The sequence below is a fragment of the Chelonus insularis genome, unplaced genomic scaffold, assembly GCF_013357705.1.
Source record: "Chelonus insularis isolate UGA/USDA-ARS -01 unplaced genomic scaffold, ASM1335770v1 contig_85_pilon, whole genome shotgun sequence".
NCBI classification, from domain to species: Eukaryota; Metazoa; Arthropoda; class Insecta; order Hymenoptera; family Braconidae; genus Chelonus; species Chelonus insularis.
Window position 1 is genome coordinate 496,782 of NW_023276773.1, and position 26,724 is coordinate 523,505.

General features: G+C 29.3%; 1 protein-coding gene across 2 annotated transcripts in view; it reads right to left on the bottom strand.

The window, feature by feature from the left end:
* Nucleotides 1-843: 843 nt before the first annotated feature.
* The window catches only part of LOC118071518 (follistatin-A), a 34,999-nt gene continuing 9,118 nt past the window's right edge, over nucleotides 844-26,724 (bottom strand). Inside the window, exons 1-6 of one of the 2 annotated variants that reach the window (XM_035090712.1) lie at nucleotides 11,806-12,584; nucleotides 10,072-10,260; nucleotides 9,733-9,957; nucleotides 9,023-9,256; nucleotides 2,332-2,673; nucleotides 844-1,372 (exon numbers count right to left, since the gene is read on the bottom strand). In XM_035090712.1, the coding sequence (XP_034946603.1) occupies nucleotides 1,257-1,372; nucleotides 2,332-2,673; nucleotides 9,023-9,256; nucleotides 9,733-9,957; nucleotides 10,072-10,260; nucleotides 11,806-12,031 (1,332 nt within the window). In that variant the 5' untranslated portion in view covers nucleotides 12,032-12,584 and the 3' untranslated portion in view covers nucleotides 844-1,256. Of the gene's footprint in view, nucleotides 1,373-2,331; nucleotides 2,674-9,022; nucleotides 9,257-9,732; nucleotides 9,958-10,071; nucleotides 10,261-11,805; nucleotides 12,585-21,328; nucleotides 21,485-26,724 lie in introns of those variants that run through there. The other variant, XM_035090711.1, reaches the window with a different exon arrangement.

The window sequence follows — 26,724 nt, forward strand, 5'->3', positions numbered from 1 at the left end:
TTACTTTATGATTTCGAGAAATTAATCATCCAAAAGATGGATTAATTTTTGATATAAATAATAATAATTAAAATTTTTTAAATTTGATAATTAAAAGTCATGAAGCACCTATGATACATTCATCGTTAATTTAAATAAAAAGATAACAATTTACATTATATTGAATGTAGTTAATTAAATAATTCATTAAATTCAATAAAATCGAATAAGTTTAAATTATTCGATGAATAAAAAAAAAAATATTTTAAGGTTTTAAAATTAGAAAAAAATCGATGAATGACTTTTTTCAAACAATTTAATAATTCAATTTTTATTATATTACTTTTATTAAATGACTAATTAATATTTCTTTTGAATAATTATTATTAATTATCACTATTAATAGTTATAATTTTTTTTTCCTGAACGTTTAATATTCATTAATACATTAACTAACACTAAAATATTTGGTCTAATTATAATAATGTCATTTAAACCTTCGTATTCATTACTTGAATTCCTTTTTTTTTCTTTTCTTCTTGTTTAAATTAATTATCAATGTTTTTTTTTCTATTTTATAATTTAATAATCTATTAATTGAAATAATTTTTAAAAATATCAAACAATAAATTAAGTACGACAATGGTATAACTACTGGCGCACGACAATGTTAAAATATCATTTATATAATTATATAAAATAAAACTGTCATTTATAAATGACAACAAATAAATCTTATTAATTAATCGATATACAAATAAATTATATATCGTTACAATAATAATAATATATAAATTAATAAATCTTCATTTACGATACTGGCGGTATATAATTTGATTAATTTAATTAAATACTCAATATAATACTTTAGTATGTTGTTCTCAGCATAAAATGTATAATTATCTCATTAATAATTAGCTTATTAATCAGTATATTAATTATTACTAATCTCCTCATTACATCACGCAGTAAAAATAAATGATTTTTAATAATAATAATAAATAATATTAATTAATTTTTTATGAGTTATGTTTTTTATCTTTTATTTATCAATAAAGAGACCATTAATAACTAAGTCATTCATTGAATTAGTAAATTTTTTGAGTTAATTTTTCTTTCATTGATCATTGATTTTTTTTTTTCGTGTTTTTATAGTTTATATTTCGAATCAGCAAATGATCGTATAAATTATTTCCTAACTAACGCCGCTGTTGGTAGCAGCACCAGCAAGAAGAACAGCATAAGAATCGGCAATGTGTCTATTAATAATCAAGCAATCATTTACGACTGGAATTTTTAAGTTTACTCGACGTTAAACTCTCACTATAATTCTTCGTGTCTTCACTTATGACGTCTATAACTTCATAGCTTGTGGTAGTAACGTTCTCTTCACCTAAAAATAAGTATCAATAATTAGAATCTAATTTAACGTATTATCTATAATAACTTTCACATAATTGCGTAAAACAAGAATAAGAGTAGGCCTTAGATATTTGGATTACGCATGCGCATTAATCAATTTTCTTGTATTGTTATGCTTATGCGCATGCGCATTCCAAATATCTCATTTTTAACCCTACTGTTATTCTTATTCCCATCCTTCTTAATTGTTTTAAAGCCTCACGAGTTTGTTAAGTTATTTAATGAAATTTTTGCCAACTTTCAAGAGCCTAACAATTATTAGTGTCTTTCAAAGAATATTTACAATAACATTGTAGGATAATTTTATCCCGAATAATGCAGTGGATGAAAAAATGTCGACATTTTTTATCTAGTGAGAACAAAAATTTAATTCAGAAAGTTAGAAAGCAGTATTTTACGATTAATTCATTAAGTTTACACTCTTTATTAACTTTTTTACCTTTATTAATAATAAATATTTATCAATAATCCCATTAATAATACATATTGTCTATCAACAACATCAACAACAATAGCTTAGGATCTAGATTATTTCTGTTGGCATTAATGTTCCTAGCTGTATTCAAATTAAACTGTTTTTCTTACTAGATTAATAACACAACACGACTCATTTGTGTGTACGGAGAATTTATGGCTCAAGGTCATTCGAGGCCCCCAATACTTTATATTGTAATTTTTCGCATTAATTAATGTGTAAATCGAAATTTTACCTAATTATCTTGTTAATAAAGTAAAGAATGAGTCATTCCCTATAAAACATTTGTTGAAGGATAAGTAAAAATGTGATGATTGAACATTAGATTAAATTCTTGTAGGTTGAATTTAATTTGATATTTTAAAAGTAAAACCTTCATAAACTTTGATCCATAAATTCTATATCAAAGTAAAATTTTTTTTCAATACTATCTATTTCAATGACTATCTTTATACCTGGGTAGACTGGAGCATCATAAGCATTACATGGACCCGCGTGTTTAGTTTCCAAGACGAAGCCCGTGACACAAGCATCCTTAATGATGTGGCACCAGCTGGGATAGGTGATGTTATTGGTTGCGCATAAAACAGATGGGTAAGCAGCTGGATCTCGGCTTTCATCGACATTCCCTTTACGGTTTGCTTGATTTCTGCGATAACCATCTCTTCTGGTGCTCATCTTCTCGTGCTTCCGTGGGCATCGGTAAGTACAGGTCACACATCGTGGACGATTTGATTTTATGTCTGTTAAACATGTCTGACCCTCGCGACATCTGATGGTAGTGCAGTCTGCATTCTCTACAAAAATTATCATAAATATTTTGGTTATTTCTTCTTTTTTTTTTGCTTACTTTATGATGGAAAAGATACACTACGCGACATAAGTGGTGTCCGATTTTGTTAGTTTTTTTTTGAGGTTATACATGCGATTTCCTATACCCTCTTATACCAAATTAAGACACCATTTATGTCGCGTAGTATAGACTAAATGATACAAATGGTAATTATTTAATGGTCATTAATTATTTCAAACATTTTTTTCTTTTAATTTCTTTAAAATTACATCCTGTTGATTGAAATTAACCAACAAAATTATTATTCCATTAAAGGACTGATTTTTATAAATAATATAATCTTTTTCAATCTATATCATTCACATGATAAATCCAACATGTTCTAGTGTAAAAATATCTGTATACTGATGAGTTTAACTTTATTTTTGTTGAGAGCGTCACGCCGAGAGCTTAGTAAACAAAAGCTCACGTAAGTACACCATTATGCAAATACGAAAAAGAGTGCTTTAGTTGACCGTGTCGCTGGAGTAGGTGTGTCATATTGTAAATATTCTCCAACTCAAGGTGCGAAAGTCGTATCGAGTCAGTAAATATTCTTGGCTTACATCTTGTATACGCACATTAAAAAAAAAAAAATTTGAAATTCAACTAGAGGGCGTTCTACTAAAAAAGACAAAAAAAAATGGAAAAGTGTAACACCAACATTCAAAAGTAAAATATCTAATGCTCATGCGCAGTCATTTTGACCTACTGCTCAATTACGTCTGACCTATTATATAACATGCTATATATAAAACATGTTTATTCATTTAAATACTGAATAGGAGGATTTATTTCTTCGTAATAAATATATTTATTTGAATATTTTTTTTTTCTTAACTAAAATACTTAATTATTGATAATAATTAATAAATGAATGTTGAATGATAATTTAATGTGCAGAATGAAACATAAGAAATATATATGACGGTAAATTTCCGTAGGGGGGTCGTTGGTCGACAAAAAAGACAATCAGCTTAATATATTAAATAAAATCATTGATACAATGAGTTTAGTTTACCAAGTCAAGGTCTCTAGGGAAGAAATTACATCATTTCTATTACGAAGAACTATTTATTTATTTGCTTCACTTCCGTCAACAGCAAATAAATTGATTTAGTTTTACCCTGTGTAAATCTCGAGTTGTATGGTGGGACAATTAAGCATCGTACCAACGTAATAGCAAATTCTGAGACCCATGTGGCATGTAACATTCTGGTAATTTATTACCTATTACTATTACTGGGTGTAGAGTTGGCAGCTGTGATTAATTGACTGACAAGTCTAACTTCAATCGATATCCTAAGGGAAAAATGATAGAAAATAGGATTGCCAGACGTCACTGGTTTAATAAGCATATTTAAATAACGGTAAATAGACTGTTAAGTGATAATTAAGTAAATGGATAATTATATGTTTTGATGATCTCTAATATTTAATCATTTATTGACATTTATTTGATTATAATTTTATGTCAATATGAAGGTAATTATAAACTTGATTTATTTCGATTAAATGTCACTAGTTTTTAATCAGACGATTGGCAACATTTGATATAAATTGATGTTTAATGATCTTTCTATCATAAAACGTGTAAATTGCATGAAGTTTGCTGATGAAGATTTTTTATTCGTTATGTGATTGGTTGAAAAAAAAAAAAAAAAATTTTTGTCATATGATTGGTTCCAGAGCATAATCAAATTTTTGTGTTCAACTTTGAAAATAAAAATGCACTGGAAACCAGTGGTGATTAAAAAAATATTCCTAGAAATTTTGTAATGCCTAGTGATAAATAAAATTTATTACTAGATTACTAGGATTATTTTCGTCCTAGAATGTTGAAAGAATCAAATTTTTTACTAGACAGTGACATAACTCTAAAATACCATCTATGCCTAAATATCCCTAGACTTTTTTTCTGTTAAATTTTCTAATGTATACAAACTTTATTCAAACGTTTTATATTTAAAAAAAAAAAAAAAAATAACTAGAAATTATTATTTAACAAGTTGAATTTTTACTGCAAAAAATATTACTAGCTAGAAATTTTTTACGCGAGATCCTAGCATACTCTAGGGTACCAACAGTATAAAAAGAAAAAAATAGATGCAACAATCTAGGGGTTTAAAACAGTAAACAGAAACATATTTATCTTTATATAGGAACATAATCCAGTACATACAAATAAAACTGAATGTACCGCAGTCTGCAGTGAGGATCCATGACTCTGTACTTGAGCGAGTGTCTACCAACATGGACGACAGGATCAACGAGACATAGAGCGGTAAAGGGGGTAGAAAGCCCGACGGCGTGCAAACAGTTAAGCAGAGAGTAAGCAGCAAGCATCAACAGCAACAACGAAACTCTCTTGCAGCATATAAGTACACCGCAATGTCTTGGGATAGCTTGGAATCGTCTGATGCAGGCCAGAGAGACCAGATACTGCAGCTCATCAGCCAGACGGCTGTAGCATGCCTCCTTGGTCTATCTTTTTCTTAAAAACTTTTTTTTATCCTTTCTCCATCTCCTCATGCTTCTTTTCATTCTCTTTGCGCACAATTCTGTCGACGATCTCTTGCGCCAACGCATATATGCTCTCTCGCATACTTTTCGTTTTACGGTTATACGTGTTCCTTTTGGATATTTTTGGACTCGCAGTCTTTTTTTATGTTTTTAATTAACTCGGTATTGAGATATTATTGGAACTTTGACAACAGATTATTTTAAAAGCTTCGTATTACGTTTTTTTTTTTATATTTTTTTTGCTTGCAAAATTCGAAGAAAAATGAATTTACATATTTTTTTAAAATAGTTAATAATGTTAGGAAGAATTTCAAACTCATAAATATACTTTAAAAATAATTTAAATTCCAATTTTGACAACATTTATCTAATCAAATAAATAAGGCGTAATTACCGATATTATTACCAATATTTTTCAATCGGTAATACCCACTTAGATGGTAATGTAGTTATTAAAAAAAAAATCACGTACATAAGAGCGCATATTTAAAAATCATCTTTAATTACCAGTATTTCGAAAAAAAAGTTTCATTCATAAATTTGAAAATAATTACACGAAATTTAATTAATTCTCTCTATTACGGTGTAATTTTTTTTTTCATCCAATCACATTACGAATAAAAAATCTTTAGCTTACTTTATCTTTTGTATGCACTTTACAATAAACAAAATCATTACTTTCTATTAAATATTAATAAATTAATAACCTTAAAATAATTTGCGCACTCAAAATGCGCGCCAATTAACGGATAAAATTTTCTAACCAATAAGGAATCGATTACCTAATGTTTTCGAGATATATTTCGAGTAGTGACTAACTTCATATCGTTAACAGTTAAATAAATCTTTTAAATATATTTATGTTTACCATCTTGGTATTTTTTTTTTTTCGTTACTTTGCTATATTCAAGCAGGTAAACTGAAATTTGATTAAAAGGGTCAAGGATTCAAAACTGTTCCACCAAAAAGAGAAGAATTTGATAATTTAATAACAAAAAGTGATTCTGAATGACTTTAAAATCTAGAGGAGTGTAACAGTGGTGCCAATATTAAAGGGGTAAAGAACGAAAAAAATTGTCATTTATTAATCGGCAGGTGAACGCAACTGATTGCGTGGGCGCCTGGTTGGTGTCTGGTCAACGACCGGAGAACAAGGACGTCGCAAGGACATATCGGTCCAAGCCAGTGCTATTCAACTTTAAATAATTTACTGAATTTCTCCATTTACACTTTTTATTTATTTATCAATTTAATTCATTCACTTATTTAATCGTTTAATGACCTGACAAGTAATAAAAGCTCCTAAGTTATGTAAAATTAGCATCCAAATAATTGACAGACAATTTTCAATTTAAACTTATCATATTTCGAGCAATTTTAATATTATATTTAATCCTCATCACTAATTAACGGTAAAATTTATATATTTTTTTTCAACTGTCATATTTTAATGATATCAATAAAGTATGATACTCAAAACCAATCCTGACCATTTTTGTATACCATTCAATGCAAGTTTATTGGATGTTTACACATTTGTGGCAGCGGGAAGCAGTGAGTATCCAGGTTGGACCATGCGTGTTTATTTTTGGAATCTCACTGGGCGAACAGTAAAACGACGAGTTACGTCTACCGACAGGATCATCAGGGTTTTCTCCAGTACGTAAGTTTGCTTTAATTTTTATTTCAGACATTTTATATCTTTTTTTTTTCTTGGATATTTAGTGTCATTATCTAGCTATTTAATGCATTAGGCCTTTTCTTTATTGAGTCTAGACAGATTTTTCATCACTCTTTTTTTTTTTTATTTTGTTCTTTTTTTTTAACCGTCTCAAATGTGTTACTACTGGTTATTTTATTTTTTATGATCTAAGAGTCAAACTAAACAACAATCTTTTGGTAGATTATAACTAAGGTCAGTTTTAAAATTGAATATTATTTTTATAGTTGTTATTTTCAAAGATTGGTTATTTATTCACTAATTTTTTTTTTCAGGTGCGAATATTTGTATTTCACTACAAGAAGATTACTCGAATGATGATTTTAATCATAATTATAAAATTAGTTGTATTGAATATATATAATTAATTATATTTTAACGTAGTTATCTTGAGAGAGTGATTACTTACAATTTTTTTTTTAAAATGTATTATTTTTATAGAATAACAAAAAATGAACATTTTTTTCCTCTGAACAAAAAAGATCTGACTTCTAGAAATGAAGATATTTGCAATGAAAGATTGCGATTTTATCATGCAGTCTAATGGTAGAAGGTAACCCGTGATAGTTTTTCAATAAATATTCCAAAATGGAATTTACGATTACGTTTAAAAAAAATCATTAAATCAATGAATATGTAATTAATGCTTCAGTGAAATTTCATACAATTCTGACGTTCAGTTATTGAACTAAAAATTATTAAAATTAATTTTCCAACAACAAATGAATGAATAGTAATGTGGTGGTACATACATATAAGTAATGTCGATGTATTGGTACAGGTCTGTACAAAGAATTGTTTCAAATTGTAGAAAAATAATAATTAATAATACTCTCTAGATATTATTGAATATTACTTACATCATACTATAAATAATTCCTGAATATAATTACACGGAAGTTTGGATATTCTTTTTCATATATAATTAATTCTATTTGACTGGACCACAATGAATTTTGATACAAACTCTGGAAGGATGAATACCTTAAGTAGAGCATCACCGAAAATAACTTTCCTAATGAAAGAAGATTAATTAAAAAAATCAAAGCCAGTAATAAATGTACGAAAATGAGCTTGAATTGAAGTTAAACACTTAACCCTATCACACAAATGAATTCATTTCTTTTATAAACAAATTATTCAACAATTAGACAACTTTATAATAAATTATCAAGAATTGTCAAGTTTTAGCTAAGAATTATTGTTATTATTCATCTAAAAATTTAATATTAACATAAATTTATCCTCGTCCATTCTATTAGTCGTTATAAAATATCCTAAATAAACTAAATAGTTTGTAATTAATATTATCATAAAATATTTGAACCTATACACTCAACAGTCAACTATATTTGTTTATAACAACAATTAACTGATTTTTTTATGTTAATGTATGACTGACACTAGATCCTACTAGATATCTCACTTAAATTTTCTTAATTGTTCTGTCATAATTAATGAACGATCTTTCAAATCTTTTACAATAATTCTCAAGTTATTCTTTCATTTTTATTACAACATTTGATGTATTGATCAGTCATTGATTAACTGGTAACTATTTCTTGGACATTTTACTCTATCTATTGCTGAAGAACCAATTTTTCTACAAATTTCAGCCGAATTAATTCAAAATTAAAAGAAAATTACTCGACTTTACATCAGAAATTTCTGAAGAGTGAAAAAATGATTCATTTATCAGCCTTTCTGCAATTTTATATCCACTAATTCTAGTATCAAAATAAATTTTAAAGTTCAACCAAGTTTGAAATAAAAAATATCTGATGAAAATAAATCTTTTTCCTAAAGTAACATTTTTCTTTACTATTGATAAAAAGTTTTCAATCACTGTATTAAAAAGTATGAATAAATCCTGATGATAGAAAACTTAGATCCAAGTATTGCCTTCTAAAGTCCTTCCAACAATTACACGGTTAGCCAATTCAGCATGAAAGTCAGTGCAATTCAATTCTATTTTAAAAATACATTTCTGCCGAATACTCAGGGGTCCTTGACTTGTGGCATTGGCCGTGATGTTGGAACGAAGAAGGAAAAAGCAATAAAAGAAACTTACGTTTGCAGTGGCCCTTATAGGCGACGGGAATTGCGCGTCCGGCGCGGCAAGCAGCAAGACGCAGGTGGCAGGCACTCTTGTAGGTGTTTCCGTCGGCTCCACAGACAGGTCGTGCGCTTGCGACCTGCTGCGGTGCTTGAGGGCACTTGCGAGCACACTTAACACAATGTGGACTCAGGTTCTGATCCAATAGACAACTTCGACCCTGCTCACAGTGGACCCGTGTGCATGAACCTGCCCGACACTTTACACGTTATTATTTGTGGTGACATAATCATTATTGTAATCTTAATAACATGTTTAAACTTAATTATCCATTCAGGATAACACAAAAAAATGAAAAAAAAAAACATCAACTATCAATCTAGAGTCCTTTTTGATTCAATGTTTGGAATGACCAAGTAGCTGATGTCTTCAATAAAAATTGCTTTCATTTCAGTGGCTTATTCCCTTTTGTTTTTTTTTCTCTTTGAACCTTTTTTCACAAGGTTAAATCAAAAATACCTGTTTTAAGGATCTTTAATTTCACTTAAAACTGGTTTTAAAGTATGGAGATCAATTTGATTTATCCAGGTGGAGATCCATGATGAAGGTCATACTTTTGGCAATTCCAAACACTGGTTTTGAAAGGCTCTACAATGATTGGTTTTGATTGAGTGAATATATATTGTTTTTTTTTTTTAAATAAAAGCTTTAATTTTAACACTCACTTTGACAGTATCCAGTGTAAGCAACTGCAAGTTCATGGCTAGCTTTCTTGCATGCATGTTTCTTAAGTCTACATAAACTTCGATAACTTCTACCATCAGTACCACAAACTGGACCATTTGAACTACCACGAGGAGATTTACATTCAGGACTGCAAACACATCTTGGTCTTCCTCGACGTAGTACACATTTTTTTCCCTCCTCACATTCAACTTCAGCACAGCTTTCTGTAAGTCGATTGGAATAAATTTGATGAATATGAGTGGATGTTTAAAGTTTGAGATGATTTCAAGTGGGTATATTTTTTTTTTTCGGTGGAAGGGGGGAGGGGGTTTAATTACCTCGACAAGGTTTACACTGAACCCCACCTCCAAGGACCCTCCAGAAAAATAAACTCCCACTGTCAAGATCCTCGTCCGAGTAGGCTGTTGCTGCTGCTGTACTTGAAGCACAACACTCTTGTTGTGTCACACCTTGTGACAACAATTCCTTGCACTTGCCGTTGCTTATGGAAGACCAACAGATTCCACCTGGAATAAAGAAAAAACCAATTAATTTTATTGTTGATTAATAATTTTTAATAATTCAATTCTCAAAATTACTCTTTTATTTCCGAAAATTTTCTTCAATTCTTTAAATCATTTTTTTCTTTATCAACTTATCATAAAAAAATTAATCAAAACCAGTGTTTAAAATTGTAAAAAGTATGATCTAGAAGATAGATACTTTGTATTGATGAAATAAAAATTATTTCAGTGTCAACACTGGAACGAAAGAGTGGTAAAAAAATTTCCACTGGCCTTATTTTATTTACACATTCAATTTTACTCTAGGGAAATTATATTCTTGTGACTAAAGTAATTATTTTTTCTTCCTTTTCTTGTCTTAAACCCTGATTTAGTTCCAAGGATCCTTTTTTATCCCTAGGAGTTTGATTTTCTGTTATTTTGAAAATTAAACTCAATTTGAAGAAGGAAATAATAAACTCATGTCTTCACGATTCGTGTCACAAATGTCTTCTTTGTTGCGTACAAATTGAATATAAATAACAAAATCATAGAACGAATGACAATAACAACGCGAGTAATAATAAAAAAAAAATTAGTAAACATGTAGAAAAAAAAAGAAGTATAAAAGAAAAAGGGCCCAAGTGTAATGGAAGAACCAGTTTACGGGTCAGCGCTCCGTCGTTTCATTGGGCAAAAGGAACTTTAGGATTCGTACAGACATGTGTATACAGTAAGAACCAGTAAAGAATTGAAAATGAGAAGAAGATAAGAGAAAAGAAGAAAATAAAAAGAAAAGGGAAATAAAATTTCTTTTTTTTTTTTTCCAAATCTTTTTTACTTTATAATCTGTTTAACTTTTCTCCATTTTTGGTCATTCACAACATTCAAATTTCCCTCGTAATTTTGGTGAAATAAGTAGATAAAAAGTGGACATCAACCACATCCATCACCACTTGTTGCATGATTGCTTCTATTGGAGGAATTTTTATTCACAAACTTGCCAAGTTTTCGTTCTAAAAATAAATCCCTAAAATTATCCCTAATTTTTTCCGTTAAAATAAAAAACTTAAATTTTAACTTAAATCCGATGTTGTACGATAATGATTATACGCTTGGATTGCACGAAGTTATTTGAAGTTGAAGTTGTACAGCTTCTCTTGATTGCCCCCCCCCCGCACCCCCTAACTGGCAGCCTAATTGTCGTAGGGATTTTTTGAAATCACTAAAAGAATGATTTTATGAATGCCATGATAGTTTTTTTTTTCTTCAACCTTTTACAATTTTATTTTTAATAAATTATTTTGCAAATATTAACCAATATTATTACTTAATTACGGTAAAATTAAATCCTTTTAATAAACAAAAAATCCCCATAGAAAAAATTATTTGAAAAAAGTCCCTAGACTTTTTTTTGTCAAAAAATCCCTAAAAAAAAGTATTATCAATAAGAAACAAACAGGAAAATTGAAAAAAAAAATCCTATGGAAGTAATTGATAAATAGAAGAAAATAACTAGAAAAACAATTTTTTAGAACAAAATTCCCCTAGAAAAAAAAAATATCAAACCTGTGGCTTCTTGAGCGTTGAAAAGAATAAGACTGAGGAATGGAATTAACAGAAAAGCCTTATAACGATGATGGTATCGGGACAATGAAAAATCACGTCGCGTGTTCGTCATTTCAGGCGCGTTGCGCCGATTATTCTTGTTCTGTTTAATTTTCCACACCGGTTTCTTCACCACCTGCTTCAACAACACAACTTCTGTCAAACTATTCAAAATTTCACATTTCATCTGCCAATAATTATGTTCTCTATATCACTGTCTTATATAATAAATAAATAATCACTATAAATAATGTTGGTAACAAAAAAAAAATTACTAGACACTTTAATCAGATATTATAATTGATTTTAAACTAATGATTTATCATCAATAATATCACTTAAATATTTGAATGGAAATAATTTTTCCTCAATGAGACTTAATTATTTTCCAAACCACCAAGTGTCACTTTCAATTGTTCACAACAGTCAGCCTTTAATCAAGGACGTTGTCGTCGTCGTCTTCGTCATAATTGTCTTGATTAATCGTTTTAATTTACTGTCAATATTTACAATAATATTCTGTCTAACACACGTCATTTTATTATCCCACAATAATTCCTTTTCCTCTAGGGACTTTTTATTTTTCACTCAAAATCTAGGGTTTTTTTTTCCTCCCTACATTTGAAAATGATTTTTCAATTTTTTTTTTTTACTTATCAATTTAACATTATTCAATGACAAATAAATTATTTCTAGGGAATTTTATGTTAATTACTAGGGAAAATTTTGAATCTAGGGAATTATATCAATAATATTACTAGAAATCACTGATTCTCTTAATAAACTTTATTAATTGCAGGCATGCGGCCTGCATAAGAGCCCAACAGCGTCAGCCGATAATCACACGCGCGCACACGAGGAATCACTCGGTGCCGCTGCTGATGCTGCTGTTGCTGTTGCACCCCACTTCCAAATCCCCCACTCTGTAGCACTACTACACTACGCTACTACTACTACTACTACTAATAATACTAGAATGGCAACTACGACTTGTCATGTTAATACTTATAGTAATAATTACAACACTTGATTTAAATACTGAATTCTCGTGAAAAAGAACTATTTTTTTAACTAGGGACATTAAAGAGTTGTAACTTTAATCATTGATGATTCACGGTTTAACAATTGGAATGGGCTTTGAAACCAGTGTTTGTGATCAGAAAAAATGTTATCTTTTTGATAATATCATTATAAAAAGAAAAAAAAAATTTACGGTTATTTGACGGAAAGATAAAAGAAGGACAATTGAAATTTGAATAATTATTAGATTAATTGTTATAATGATAATGAAAAATAGAATCAATTGTAATGCGTAGATTGTATTCAGAGCGATTTTAAACACTAGTATGAAATGATTTTATATTTGTTGGAAAAAGGAATGAAACTGCGTAGTGAGAAGAAAAAATAATTGGAAATATTCTTATGATGACTGTGTAAAATTTAAAACTACACCAATGTCCGAAAAAAAAGTCACCTCTGTCTTAATAATAGTATTAATAGTATTAATAAATAAAACTCCAGAGTGGTGGAATTTATATTTAAACTTTTACTCAACCATACGTTTGCGTTTAAACATTATTTCCATTTGGTATTTAATGGGAAAGTGGCCTGAATAACATAGCCATGGTTTTAAATCAGGTTAAACTAGTTGTTCAGCAATAAATTCTTTTATTATTTACCCACCAGGCTTGTTAGCAATGTAATACGTAAATAAGTGCATTAGGAATTTTAGTTTATGTATCGTTCGGATGTAATTGGATACAATGTAGAGTAATAGGTAATTTGATTAATATTTCCCCCTTTTTTTTTTTGGTGAATAATTATCTTAAAATATAATTATCACTTCATTAATAATAAAAAAAAATTATTATGCTTGCATTTAAAGAGCCATGTAAATACTTTCGATGTTGTCTTAAATGCATTTTTGGGAAAAAAAATCCCTAGAAATTGTCCTAATTTTGATTTCTCATTTAATAAAATAAAATTCCCTAGAAATTTTATTGAAATTTTTATTATTATAAAAGTTTGATAAAAATTTTAGAAATAAAAATTAGTTTTGAAATAAATTTTTGGTAGAAAAAAAAAAATTTCTAGGGATTTTTTGAATTTTAAGTTGTAACATAATTAAAATCAAAATCTCTACAAAATGTAAGAAAATTTCGTTACATTTAATGATTAATTTGACAAGAAATATTGTTAATAAATTCGAAAAAATCTCAAGTATTTTTTCATTTAATTTTAGTGACAAAAAAAATCCCTATATTTTTTATCCAATTTATTTTACTAGCGGATTCAATAAAAATTCAAATCCCTAGTAAACTAAATTGGATGAAAAATTTTAAAAATTGTGTCCACTAATTGGGTTTATTTTATATCTAATTTTACTTCATAGGGAATTTTTTTTTTTTTTTTTTAACAAATGTAATTAGTCTATATCAAAGATCATACTTTAGGCGATCCCAAGAGCTAGTTTTAAAATAAGATTCAATCATTAATTAACGAGCTATGATTGATTAAAGCAAGCAATCAAGCTACTAAATTACCATTTCCAAGTCGACCTAATTTGGCCTTAAAACAATTACGAAAGGTTTTTTTTTTTTTTTCTGTTCTAATGAGGTTACTCTTTAGTGAGTTATCTATTTGGGAAAGAAAGAGAATAAGAGATGAGACTAATTTGTGAGGCAGAATGAGATTATGTCTGGTTATAAAATAGAATAGTGTATATATCTAAGCCGCGAGTCAGTTGTGAGTCAGTATCGTGAATTGTAGACCATTTCCGGTGACTATGACAGCATTGGTTGTGCGTGCACACGGCACATCCACATAATATACAATAATACGTACCAAGAGTCAAACCGTGAGAGCGTGTAAACTAACTTCCTTCCTCTGCACTCTACTCAACATCAATCCAGATTGATGTACGTCCTAGTAATTTGCTTATCTTATCTGTATCTAACTAAAAACTCGTTTCATTTACCGGAATCTGGTGCAGATTACATCCAATTATGCACTGCTAATTTTATTCACATTCAACACTGCATTGAGGTTGTATTTGTTTGCATTAGTTCAGTTAAGGGGTAAAAATTAATTATAGGGTAAAAAAATATTGTCACTAATTCTTCTTAGCTTTGAGTCATGCATTTATAATATTATTAATATTCAAAAGATCTTCAATGATTTTTTACCCCACTCCTTTCATTTTACTCCTCCAGTATGAATAAAAATAATGGGGTAAAAAATTACAATGTGAGTAAAAGTTTTCTATGGATTAATTTGAAGATCTTAATTAAAATATTGATAGAAATAATTAGTGTTTGAGTTTATGGATATCTAAGAATAATAAGGGTAAAATGAGATTAACGAGGTAAAAAAATGTCACTATGATAATGCAGTTTTACTGATAAATTTTTGTCAAGTTTAAATCATAAATTACTCATTTTTACTCCATATTTAGGATTATTTTTATCCTTCATTAATTTAGACCATAAAAAATTTGAAATTCTTGATGTAAATAACCCAACAATGGGGTAAAATTTAAAAAAAGTACAGCATTGTTAAAAAAATGTTATAGACAGCAATAATACTTTGATAAATCTAAAAAAAAAGTCTATTTTACGGTTATCAAAAAAATCGGGGTAAAAATTTCCTCCATGTTCATCGGTTTCTAATTTCGAAAAATTTTTTATGAGTTCAATAATTGATCTAAAAACTCTCAAAACCAGTCTTAGAAATTGCTTAGAGTATGCTTTAACCAATGAATAAGTCAAAAAATTGGAAAATCCTTTTCTCTAGGGTAAAATGGGATTGAAATAAAAGCTATTAGATACCCCATATAAGACTAGATATCTCTCGTATTCTTTCAATAGTAATGATTGAGAACATAATAAACCAATGGTGTATGTAATTAGTTAAAAAAGAATAAAAATAAAAATCGATAAACTAAATATAAAAAAAGACGCACCCCAATTAACCTGTTAATAATCCACCCCTTTTATATAATAACGACTATCTTAAACATGAGCATACTTTAACCTCTAACATGAATTTATATCTTTCTCTATTGCTTGATTACATTTTCTTGAGCGCGGCGGCGTGACGAGCAAACATTGCCTCTCTTTACCCCGATCTCTCTCCTTACCCACCCACCTCACTGCCGTTTTACTCATTCCCTCTTTCAGTACCTTATGACTAGACGTATGTTACTATCTTGTTCGCGAATCTCCAGTCACGCTTGCATCTACTTGGCTTATCCAGATGAATAAGTTGAGAAAGAAAGATACGACGGTCTCGATATAATTAAGCAATTCGTAAGCAAAGATCCTATCACTTAAGTAGTACTCACTAACAAATGTTATGTCTGCAACAAGCTACAAACAATAGGTAGTAGAGCATATACAATGCTCTTAATGAAATTATTAACGACAATACCAGTCATAGAATAAATACTAGTACAATTATTTTATTTCATTATTTGAATCATTTCATTTACTGATTATTCCTTTTCCTCCATTTGCTTACTATTTCTTTCATTGTTCTTAATTATTAATAATCGATTGTTAATTAGAAATTTAAAATACAAGTGTGCATTTTGCATATTTAGCAAACTTATTATGTAGAAATATTTACACAAAATCGATACACTATCGATCATCATGAATCGATAGATTGATAGTGAATGAATATTTAAATACACGACTACCGATATCAACGATATATCGTTTAGATACTATCGATAATTCAAACAAATCGATCGATTACTGAAATTATCATCAACTGTTTGGATGAGAAACTTTATAATCTTGAAATCGATTTTGTAAAAAAGAATTAATCGAATTAATGACAATCGAATTGACCGACGTCGAAAAAAGAGTAAAAATTGTTTAATTATTAAATCCAGTATTTTTGAAATAAGTATGTTGATAAATTCTGTGGGGTAAAATTTTACCCCAGTCTGAAATGAACTTTACTTTACTTTGCACAAGATAAATTACCACTAGATCAATTTTCTTGTAATAATTATCCACTTATCTTACCTTGAGGTAAAATTTCTTTTACCCCAAATAATATTTACACCTATTCTGACTCGTAAACTGTCTATTTTCAATAATATCCAAATTTCTAATATATTCTGCCTCCAATTCATTCTGAGGTAAATTTTATTTTTTACCCCTTTCTCAAATTTACTGTTTTTTTACCTTCATCAATTGTATATATATTCACAGCCAAATCCATTCAATAAATCTACCCAATAAAATTCTACGATGCTTAGTAATTTTTTCTATTCATTTAAATTCAAAGAAATCTAGGGTTTTTTTTCTAGCAGTTGGTATCAAAAAATGTTGATTGGGTGGCTGAATTTAATCGAATTGGGAGTGTGAATATATTTAGTAGACAGTAATACCTGTTGCTTGGTACATTGGTGTTAGCGTCACATGGGTCTTCGGGAGTTGGCAAAGTCTCGTGAGAGGGCGGAAGAGGATAGAAATAAAGCAACGAGTGAGTGAGATGTGATGACAGAGATGGTACAGCATTGCCGCGAAGTCGGCGGCATGTAAAGAAAGCAGGGGATGCACCAGGCTATAATGGAGAGACGTAAAAGCGCGCGCGGTAGTTGAGCCGACAGATCACGATACCGTAAATCGGTCCACGTTTTGTCCTATCTCACAAATGCACATCACCATCACACCACTTCAAAAGTCACCACACACACACACACAAGTACACATTTATATAGACACACACACGAACATACGTGAATCAGTATCCTCTTTTTCTAGTCAAGTGATATATTATTGCAATAGAAAAAGAGGGCGCTGTTCGTGTTTATAACAGAGGATGCGAGCAAATACATGAAGAGTCAAGAGATGAATAAGGACAGACTGATCAAATGAAAGAGAAAAGGATACTCTCGTTTTGCCACTGTCTGCCGCCAGTCTAGACCCAACTCTTACCACTCCTTCTTTTTCTTCTTCTTTTTCTTTTCTTCCTACCGCCACATGGTTTAATAACTTTTTTTCTTATTATTATTTTTCGACTTGATTCGTTAGCTCGCACACTCTACATGTCATGTGTTCAATTCAACTTATCACCGAACTGTTTAAGGAAATTGAATTGGGGGAAAAAATTTTTTAAAGATTCTCAGTGAGATAATTTTTTAAAGATCTTCGGAGTTTAATTTATTGGTGGAAAAATTTTTATAACTACTTTTTGAAATTGCCAAAAGTAAAATTTTCTATAGGGAAAAATGAGATTTGGGGAAAAAAAAAAATTATTTACACTATGGGGAATTTTGCAATAAAAATTGTGATATAATTGAGTAATTTAGACATAGGGGATTTAATATACTAGAGTTTTTAGTAGTTTTACTCTCATTTAAAATAATTAAAATTTTTCTACATATTCTAGGGAATTTTATGAAGAAACGCATATGCTAAAATTCTTATAAATAAAACTAGTTTTCTAGTTATTTATATTCTTAAAAAATAATTCGAAAATTTACTCTACATGCTAACGAAAATTTCTCGTTTTCTATAAATGTTTGTTCAGAGGTAATTTTTTACCCACACTACATATAAATAATAACTTTTCCCACCTAATTTTATTGGGAGTAAAAACACTAAAATACTTCCCAACTGTTCATTTTCATTTTACATTTTCTTTATATTAAGACAAAAATTTTAAGCATTGTCTAAGAGTAAAATTTTACCCCATCACAAAAATTATTTTTTCCACCAAAAATTGTGAAAAGTATTCCTCAACACTCGACGGTAAAATTTATATTCAAACAAAAAATTTTACCCCAGATTTGTTTTTTTTAGCTTAGGTAAAAATTTTACATCTGAGTGATATTTTATACGCCATTTTCTCGGAAAATAACGTACTCCTTTATCATTTTCATCGCATTATTAGGATAAAAGGGGCTGTGGGGTAAATTTAGTATTTTTCCCCCGTTTACTAGAGAATTAATTTTTTTGTTTTTCAACAAATAAACTATTGAATTACTATTTAATAATTCTAATGTGGGGTAAATTTAGTATTTTTCCCCCATTTACTAGAGAATGAATTTTTTTGTTTTTCAACAAATAAACTATTGAATTACTATTTAATAATTCTAATTAGGGAAAAATAGTCTTTCTGCACATTTGATGCTAATCACAATAGCATAATAATTAGGGTCATAGTGAGTAGAGGTATAGAGCGAAAAGACAAGCGAAGTGAAAAATTAAGTTTCTTAGTCGGTTTTGACTGGTTGTATTCTTGAAGTTTTATTCCACAAAAAGAGGGAGAGAAGAAGGGCATTTAAGAAGTAAAGCATTGAATGTCGTTGGAACGAGCGCACTTCTGAAAGCCCGCGAGTCATAGACTAATGATTCCGTCTGAGTGGGAGATTGAGGAGCGTGTCAAGGGAGCTGAAAACCTTGGCCGGTCGACACAAGGACCATTATCCTACCACGAGAGTACTTTTACATCAGCCCTTTTACTGACCAACAGTCTACACTTTTTCTCCAAAATTTATCATCATTATTCTATATTTTCCTCACTTTTTATTCTACTCACCTGATTCGTTCATTTGCTTTTTTATTTTCTAAAAATTCTTTTTTCTAATCGGATTTTTTTTTTTGAAAAATAGTGCTTTTAATCACCAATCGTCTGCTCTACATTACAAAATTGCCCAATAATTTTTATCACTATTAGTTTTTGCACAATTTATATTTTAACGTAGTTATCTTGAGAGAGTGATTACTTACAATTTTTTTTTTAAAATGTATTATTTTCATAGAATAACAAAAAATGAACATTTTTTTCCTCTGAACAAAAAAGATCTGACTTCTAGAAATGAAGATATTTGCAATGAAAGATTGCGATTCTATCATGCAGTCTAATGGCAGAAGGTAACCCGTGATAGTTTTTCAATAAATATTCCAAAATGGAATTTACGATTACGTTTAAAAAAAATCATTAAATCAATGAATATGTAATTAATGCTTCAGTGAAATTTCAAACAATTCTGACGTTCAGTTATTGAACTAAAAATTATTAAAATTAATTTTCCAACAACAAATGAATGAATAGTAATGTGGTGGTACATACATATAAGTAATGTCGATGTATTGGTACAGGTCTGTACAAAGAATTGTTTCAAATTGTAGAAAAATAATAATTAATAATACTCTCTAGATATTATTGAATATTACTTACATCATATTATAAATAATTCCTGAATATAATTACACGGAAGTTTGGATATTCTTTTTCATATATAATTAATTCTATTTGACTGGGCCACAATGAATTTTGATACAAACTCTCGAAGGATGACTACCTTTACAATCAAATTTAATTCAGACAATAATTTTAGTCTTTAGAAAAAATAAATTCAAAACAAAAGTGTGAACGTCATCAAGGAATGTGATAATTATTTCATTAACGTGTTATTATGACGAACATGGCACATGAGATATATAAAGATATAAAGTATCATACGATTTCGATAATGTCGTTATGATTTGTAATTGAATCCCTGTAAGACATAACAAATACATTTCTTGATAAATAGATAACCTTATCATTTATTTATGAGTAAAAAATTTTAAATGGATATTTAAAAATAAAAAAAAAATTTTTTTTTTTTTTCTTTCGTTTAATGAAAACAGAAAAAAATATTTAGAAAGAGTCTAAAATCCTAGAGTAGTATTTTTCACTGCTAGATTGAGGGTTACGTAATAGCGTACACTCAATGGAACTGTTGAGTTGATGTGTACAACCCTTTAGCTTTCAACCTTTGATCCCCCCCGCTCTCTTATGGCTTATTTTCAAGTCAACCCTTGACAAACTCATTGTTTCACTTAATCCTGCTCATCCGAGACACTTGTATATTTTTATAATTGCCAACTTTATAACGAATAAGCTTTTGAATTTTTGTTGCTTAAATAATAGCAAATAATGAGTTATAAACAATTTTTTATCCAATATTTATATTAATTATCTTATTGATCTACTTGATATTATTTCAATAATTATCTCGATATTCCATTCATCATTTTAAAAAAAAAACAACCAAGGATATTTTTTTTTTTCAATAAAACAAAAACAAAGATGTTGTTTCACTTTCACGATCTTTTTTATAATTAAATTAAATAAAGAAATAATTGTTTATTTCTTTTATTTCAATTTTAAAAATTTATTGCAACTGATAGACGTAAGATGATTGGAGTAAATTTATATTGTAGAGCAGTTAATTACCAATCTCAAACATTGGTTTCAAAAAAACTACTTAAGTATATACGTCCGTTCATGATCAGACCAAAATACTTGCCAAGAGTGTTCATGCTTTTTATGATATTTACAGAAGTTCAAGCGTTTTTATGATCAGAACTATAATTTTTCTGATATAATGACGTAGCTTTGATTCGAAATCACGGAGTCTTCATGAAAATTACTAATTTCCGAGGTCATACATTAAAGAAAAAAAGACATTACTTACCGGAGTAGATTAATCATCCAGTTGGTTGTATCGTTGTCGAGCTTTTTTCCAAATAGAATGCTTCTTTTCAGTATGAATGTCGACTTCGATTGAAGGAAATTTACTTGAAGCACCCAGACCTGCTTTATTGTTGACATTATTACTAGTTAGAGGAACCTGAAACAAAATAGAAAAATTAATTAATCAGGATACTTAATTTAATCATAATTTATAGATATTTTCTGTAGATTTAAATAAGATTTTTTTAAAACTATACATGCATGACGTTTATAAATGACTAAAATTTATAGGAATAAAAATAAAAATAGTAGTTATGAGTTAAATATCAAATAGACGCCATCTACATTCCAATTAATATAATTAATAAACACGAGTTTGATGGTGATGTCTAGCGGTGAATCGATAATATCAAAACTGATTAGTCTAGTAGCCAAGATTTCAAGATCTAATTAAATATGTATTTGTCTAAAAATACATTACAATAATTTTAATTCAGTCAATTTTTTAGCACTGTACTTTTTTACCTGTTTCAGATAGACGGATCCCACGTCAAAATATAACACCTATTTTTATCCTAAGACTATCCTTTCTCGAGGTTTAACTTAAGATGAACAAATCCTAATTAAAGTCAGAATGCGTAACAAATCAGCGTTTCCATAGGACGAAAATTTGTCAATTTTATCCTAACCTCATACTAATTCTATTTTTCTTTTACCTTAGTTTCATCCTACTTTTATTTCATACTTTTCCTGGTTTCAATCTAATTTTATTTGAGATTCGACGAATTTTATTTTAATAAAAACATTATTATTCATAATTATTTATTTTATTTCAATTCTAATTGGGCTGTCCATCAGCATTAACATCATATGTATTATTAAAAAAAGTATGACTGCAATAGGAGTTATTATAATATTGACCATGTTCATATTTGAAAGAGCAGTTTCATTTAATTCATTATTAGGTTGTAACAAATCATTTAAAACAATTCAATTTTTAATAAACATAATTTTTGGAAAATTAATCCATTATATGAATCGTAACCTTATTCCAACTATATCCATAAGTACTTCTAGATATAAGCAGATCAATTAATGAGGTTGAAATCAGGCTATTCTGTCTATATCCTAATTTTTACCTACTTCGGAAGGACTAGAATAGTATCAGGGTCAGAAGGTTAAAATTAGGCTTTATCATCCTCATTTTGATCTACTCAAAAAATGAAACAGAATAATATTAGGATAAAAAGGTTGAATCCAGGATAGAAAGGAAGGGAATACTATAAAAAGAATAAATTTAGATGTTATATTTCGACTCGGGAAAAGCAAGAAAATTGACAGAAGAATTAGATAGCTAAGGTAGTGCTGAAATACTCTAATATGTAACTAAGAAGAACTAGATTCAACTTTTGGTCTTAAAGTGTCTTTTGTTCATAAAAATGTAATTGTAATTGGATTCCATGGAAAGATGGCCTGGTAGTCTAGACATTTATCAATTAAACATGAAGTATGGACATAGTTTATGATAAATATAAGATTTTTTTTTAAAGAAGTATCAATTCTCTGTCAATTTTGTTCTTAAAAACTCCTTCTTAGGGGAAGGAAGGTATTGAGGAAGATTGGAAGACATTCTTCTTCAAGGTTTGAAATGTTTGATTAATTATTAACCACCATCTTGAAGAGATTCTTGGATACAAAGAACCTACAATAATTAGTTGCCTCGATCTAGATTTTTTAACTCATTGTATCACGGCTTCTCACCTCAATTCAGATTTGTTCTCACCAGAGTTGTGCCTTTAGTATTGTTTTCCAAGTTTACGAATGTTTAAGAAGCCCGAAATAATTGCGCACTTTCTTTCGCTTCCGCGCTATGTGAGTCGAGTACCTGTCAAGCTGCTGGAGACCTCATTTACATGCAGACAAATCTAGGGTCGAGTTAGGGTAGCCTACTTGGCCCAGATAAGCCCAAAAAATCCTACAGAATCTTTTAGAGTCTTCAAGTGACTTTTATTATGTGCTATACTCTTTCTAGACTTTAGGCATTCTAAAATGACGATGTAATGCACTTATCGACCTACATATAAAGAGGAAATTTTTTACTTTAAGTTATTACATTATACGTATAGCAAATAAGTACTTGGTCGTTATCCAATAATAATACTTGATGATTGACTTGATGTGAATTTTATTGTAAAATGGCATCATTGAAAGAAATGCATGAATTAAATTTAATAATTTAGCAGAAACTCTCTTTTGATCTTTCACTGATTCAACATGGAAAATTATTAGATAAAAATTAGGATCGAGGCAACTAATTATTGTAGGTTCTTTGTTTCCAAGAATCTCTTCAAGATGGTGGTTAATAATTAATCAAACATTTCAAACCTTGAAGAAGAATGTCTTCCAATCTTCCTCAATACCTTCCTTCCCCTAAGAAGGAGTTTTTAAGAACAAAATTGACAGAGAATTGATACTTCTTTAAAAAAAAATCTTATATTTATCATAAACTATGTCCATACTTCATGTTTAATTGATAAATGTCTAGACTACCAGGCCATCTTTCCATGGAATCCAATTACAATTACATTTTTATGAACAAAAGACACTTTAAGACCAAAAGTTGAATCTAGTTCTTCTTAGTTACATATTAGAGTATTTCAGCACTACCTTAGATATCTGATACTTCTGTCAATTTTCTTGCTTTTCCCGAGTCGAAATATAACATCTAAATTTATTCTTTTTATAGTATTCCCTTCCTTTCTATCCTGGATTCAACCTTTTTATCCTAATATTATTCTGTTTCATTTTTTGAGTAGATCAAAATGAGGATGATAAAGCCTAATTTTAACCTTCTGACCCTGATACTATTCTAGTCCTTCCGAAGTAGGTAAAAATTAGGATATAGACAGAATAGCCTGATTTCAACCTCATTAATTGATCTGCTTATATCTAGAAGTACTTATGGATATAGTTGGAATAAGGTTACGATTCATATAATGGATTAATTTTCCAAAAATTATGTTTATTAAAAATTGAATTGTTTTAAATGATTTGTTACAACCTAATAATGAATTAAATGAAACTGCTCTTTCAAATATGAACATGGTCAATATTATAATAACTCCTATTGCAGTCATACTTTTTTTAATAATACATATGATGTTAATGCTGATGGACAGCCCAATTAGAATTGAAATAAAATAAATAATTATGAATAATAATGTTTTTATTAAAATAAAATTCGTCGAATCTCAAATAAAATTAGATTGAAACCAGGAAAAGTATGAAATAAAAGTAGGATGAAACTAAGGTAAAAGAAAAATAGAATTAGTATGAGTTTAGGATAAAATTAACAAATTTTCGTCCTATGGAAACGCTGATTTGTTACGCATTCTGACTTTAATTAGGATTTGTTCATCTTAAGTTAAACCTTGAGAAAGGATCGTCTTAGGATAAAAATAGGTGTTATATTTTGACTCGGGTTCATACTGACTATCATCACCTATGGCTCTTCCTCACACTCATGTCGTCCCACTTACAACCTAAACTGATTAAATAATTTGTAATTAATGATTGGATCATTCCAGGATCTGGTACCCCCATCTGAACACTTGTTCTCTGATTTAATCAAGTCAATCTTTAATTAGATTAAATTCTAGTTATATCTCTGATAAAACATCATCATCATCAGTTGATCCTCAGACAAATTTTCTATCACCAAGCATCACAATTTTTCCAACATTTAATCCAGCTAAACTTCTTGATGCATTATTCTTGATAAATAGCACCAGCATCAACAAAAAGATCATAAAGATTGTAGTTAAGTTGATGAGTAAAATGCAGAATGTAATACATGAAACTAACGAGTAAGTTGGGATATCCATCACTAGATTATCATACGTCTGAGCTGTTCTATGCATCAAGCTTCATGTATATCTCATTGGCTGTTTGGTACATGCATGTTTGTAAGGTTTGTAGATATAAACAACCACTCTATTATCAGTCTGGCTCTGTCTAGTTCGGTCTCCAGACTTGTCGGCACACTGTAGTTAAGTCTAGAGTCTAGACGACCAACACTAATTAATGCCGAACAAACACTCTGTTTTGTCAATCGATCGGTAAATATTTACTGCAAAGAGAGACAGAGAGAATGTGAGTGGATAAATGACGGACGCGACCACAGTCTGCAATATGTATGCTATTGAATGCATTATTCTATAAATATGTGTATAGATATATGTATCAATATGTATATGTGTAACAAGTAACGTCTGGACGGTAAATTAATAATGACACAGTGCATTGTCTTCATCTCCGTCTAGCCGGTCTGTCCTATTTGCCCATTTTCTGCACTTCTCCATGCACACTGTTGAGTTCAAAGCATCGGTTATTGATATAAGATTTTTTTTTTTCAAACGTTTTCTTGTGTTTTTTTTTTTTTTTGTTTATTAATACTGATCACTAACATATTAAAGTATATGTTATTTGCTTTGATATTGCTATTTATAAAATTAATTATCATTAGTTTTCCCTGAGTTATTCCGGATTTTAACACGGAAATAGAAAAACTTATCATAAAAAAAACTGATTTCTTAGCTTTTAACAAATATTTCTTTCTAATATATCCAAATACTATGATTGAACTCAAGGGATAAAGTAGAATTAACGATTGAAATGTTAGGTTATGTTATCTTTACAATTACTTAGCCACGAATAAAATGACTATTATGTTTTGTAAATATTAAAGTCAAAAGTATTATACACTAAAATAATGATTACATAATTCTTGATGTTATAATATGACATATTATGACACTTGATAATGTTAGAAAGCCTTGTAATGGTTACATTAAGAAACTAGGGCGATAATTAGCCGATTCCTCACGAAGGGAGGCGGGTAGTTGAAGAAGAAAACGAGAAGTTCGAAGGCAAAGCCCACCGTAAAAGAAAAAAAATAGCATATTTCGTACCGAGGGAGTAAAATATAGTATTTCTACCGTGAGAAAAATTCTATTTTTCAAGCCGAAGACGAGGAATGAAATCTTGCGTACGCTCAGAATTTTATTTTATTAAAAATCTCGCCCGCCATTACTTTTAATAACCAATCAACACTCGAATAAAGCGATGATAGAAATGACGATAACCGGTGATGCTTTTTTTAAGAAAGGATTCTAAATATCCGTGTATTATTCTCTATTCCTCGTGCGTTATTCAAAATTTCCCGTGCTTTATTGTCCGTAAGTCTAGAGTGACCAATTGATGAATTACCTCACGGCAGCGCGTGCGGTAATGTAGTAATTACCTCACATGTGTGGTAAAAAGAAGATTTATTAACTACTAATAAATTTTTTTTTTTAATTCTACAAAATATAAATTATGTAAAAAATAACTTCATCT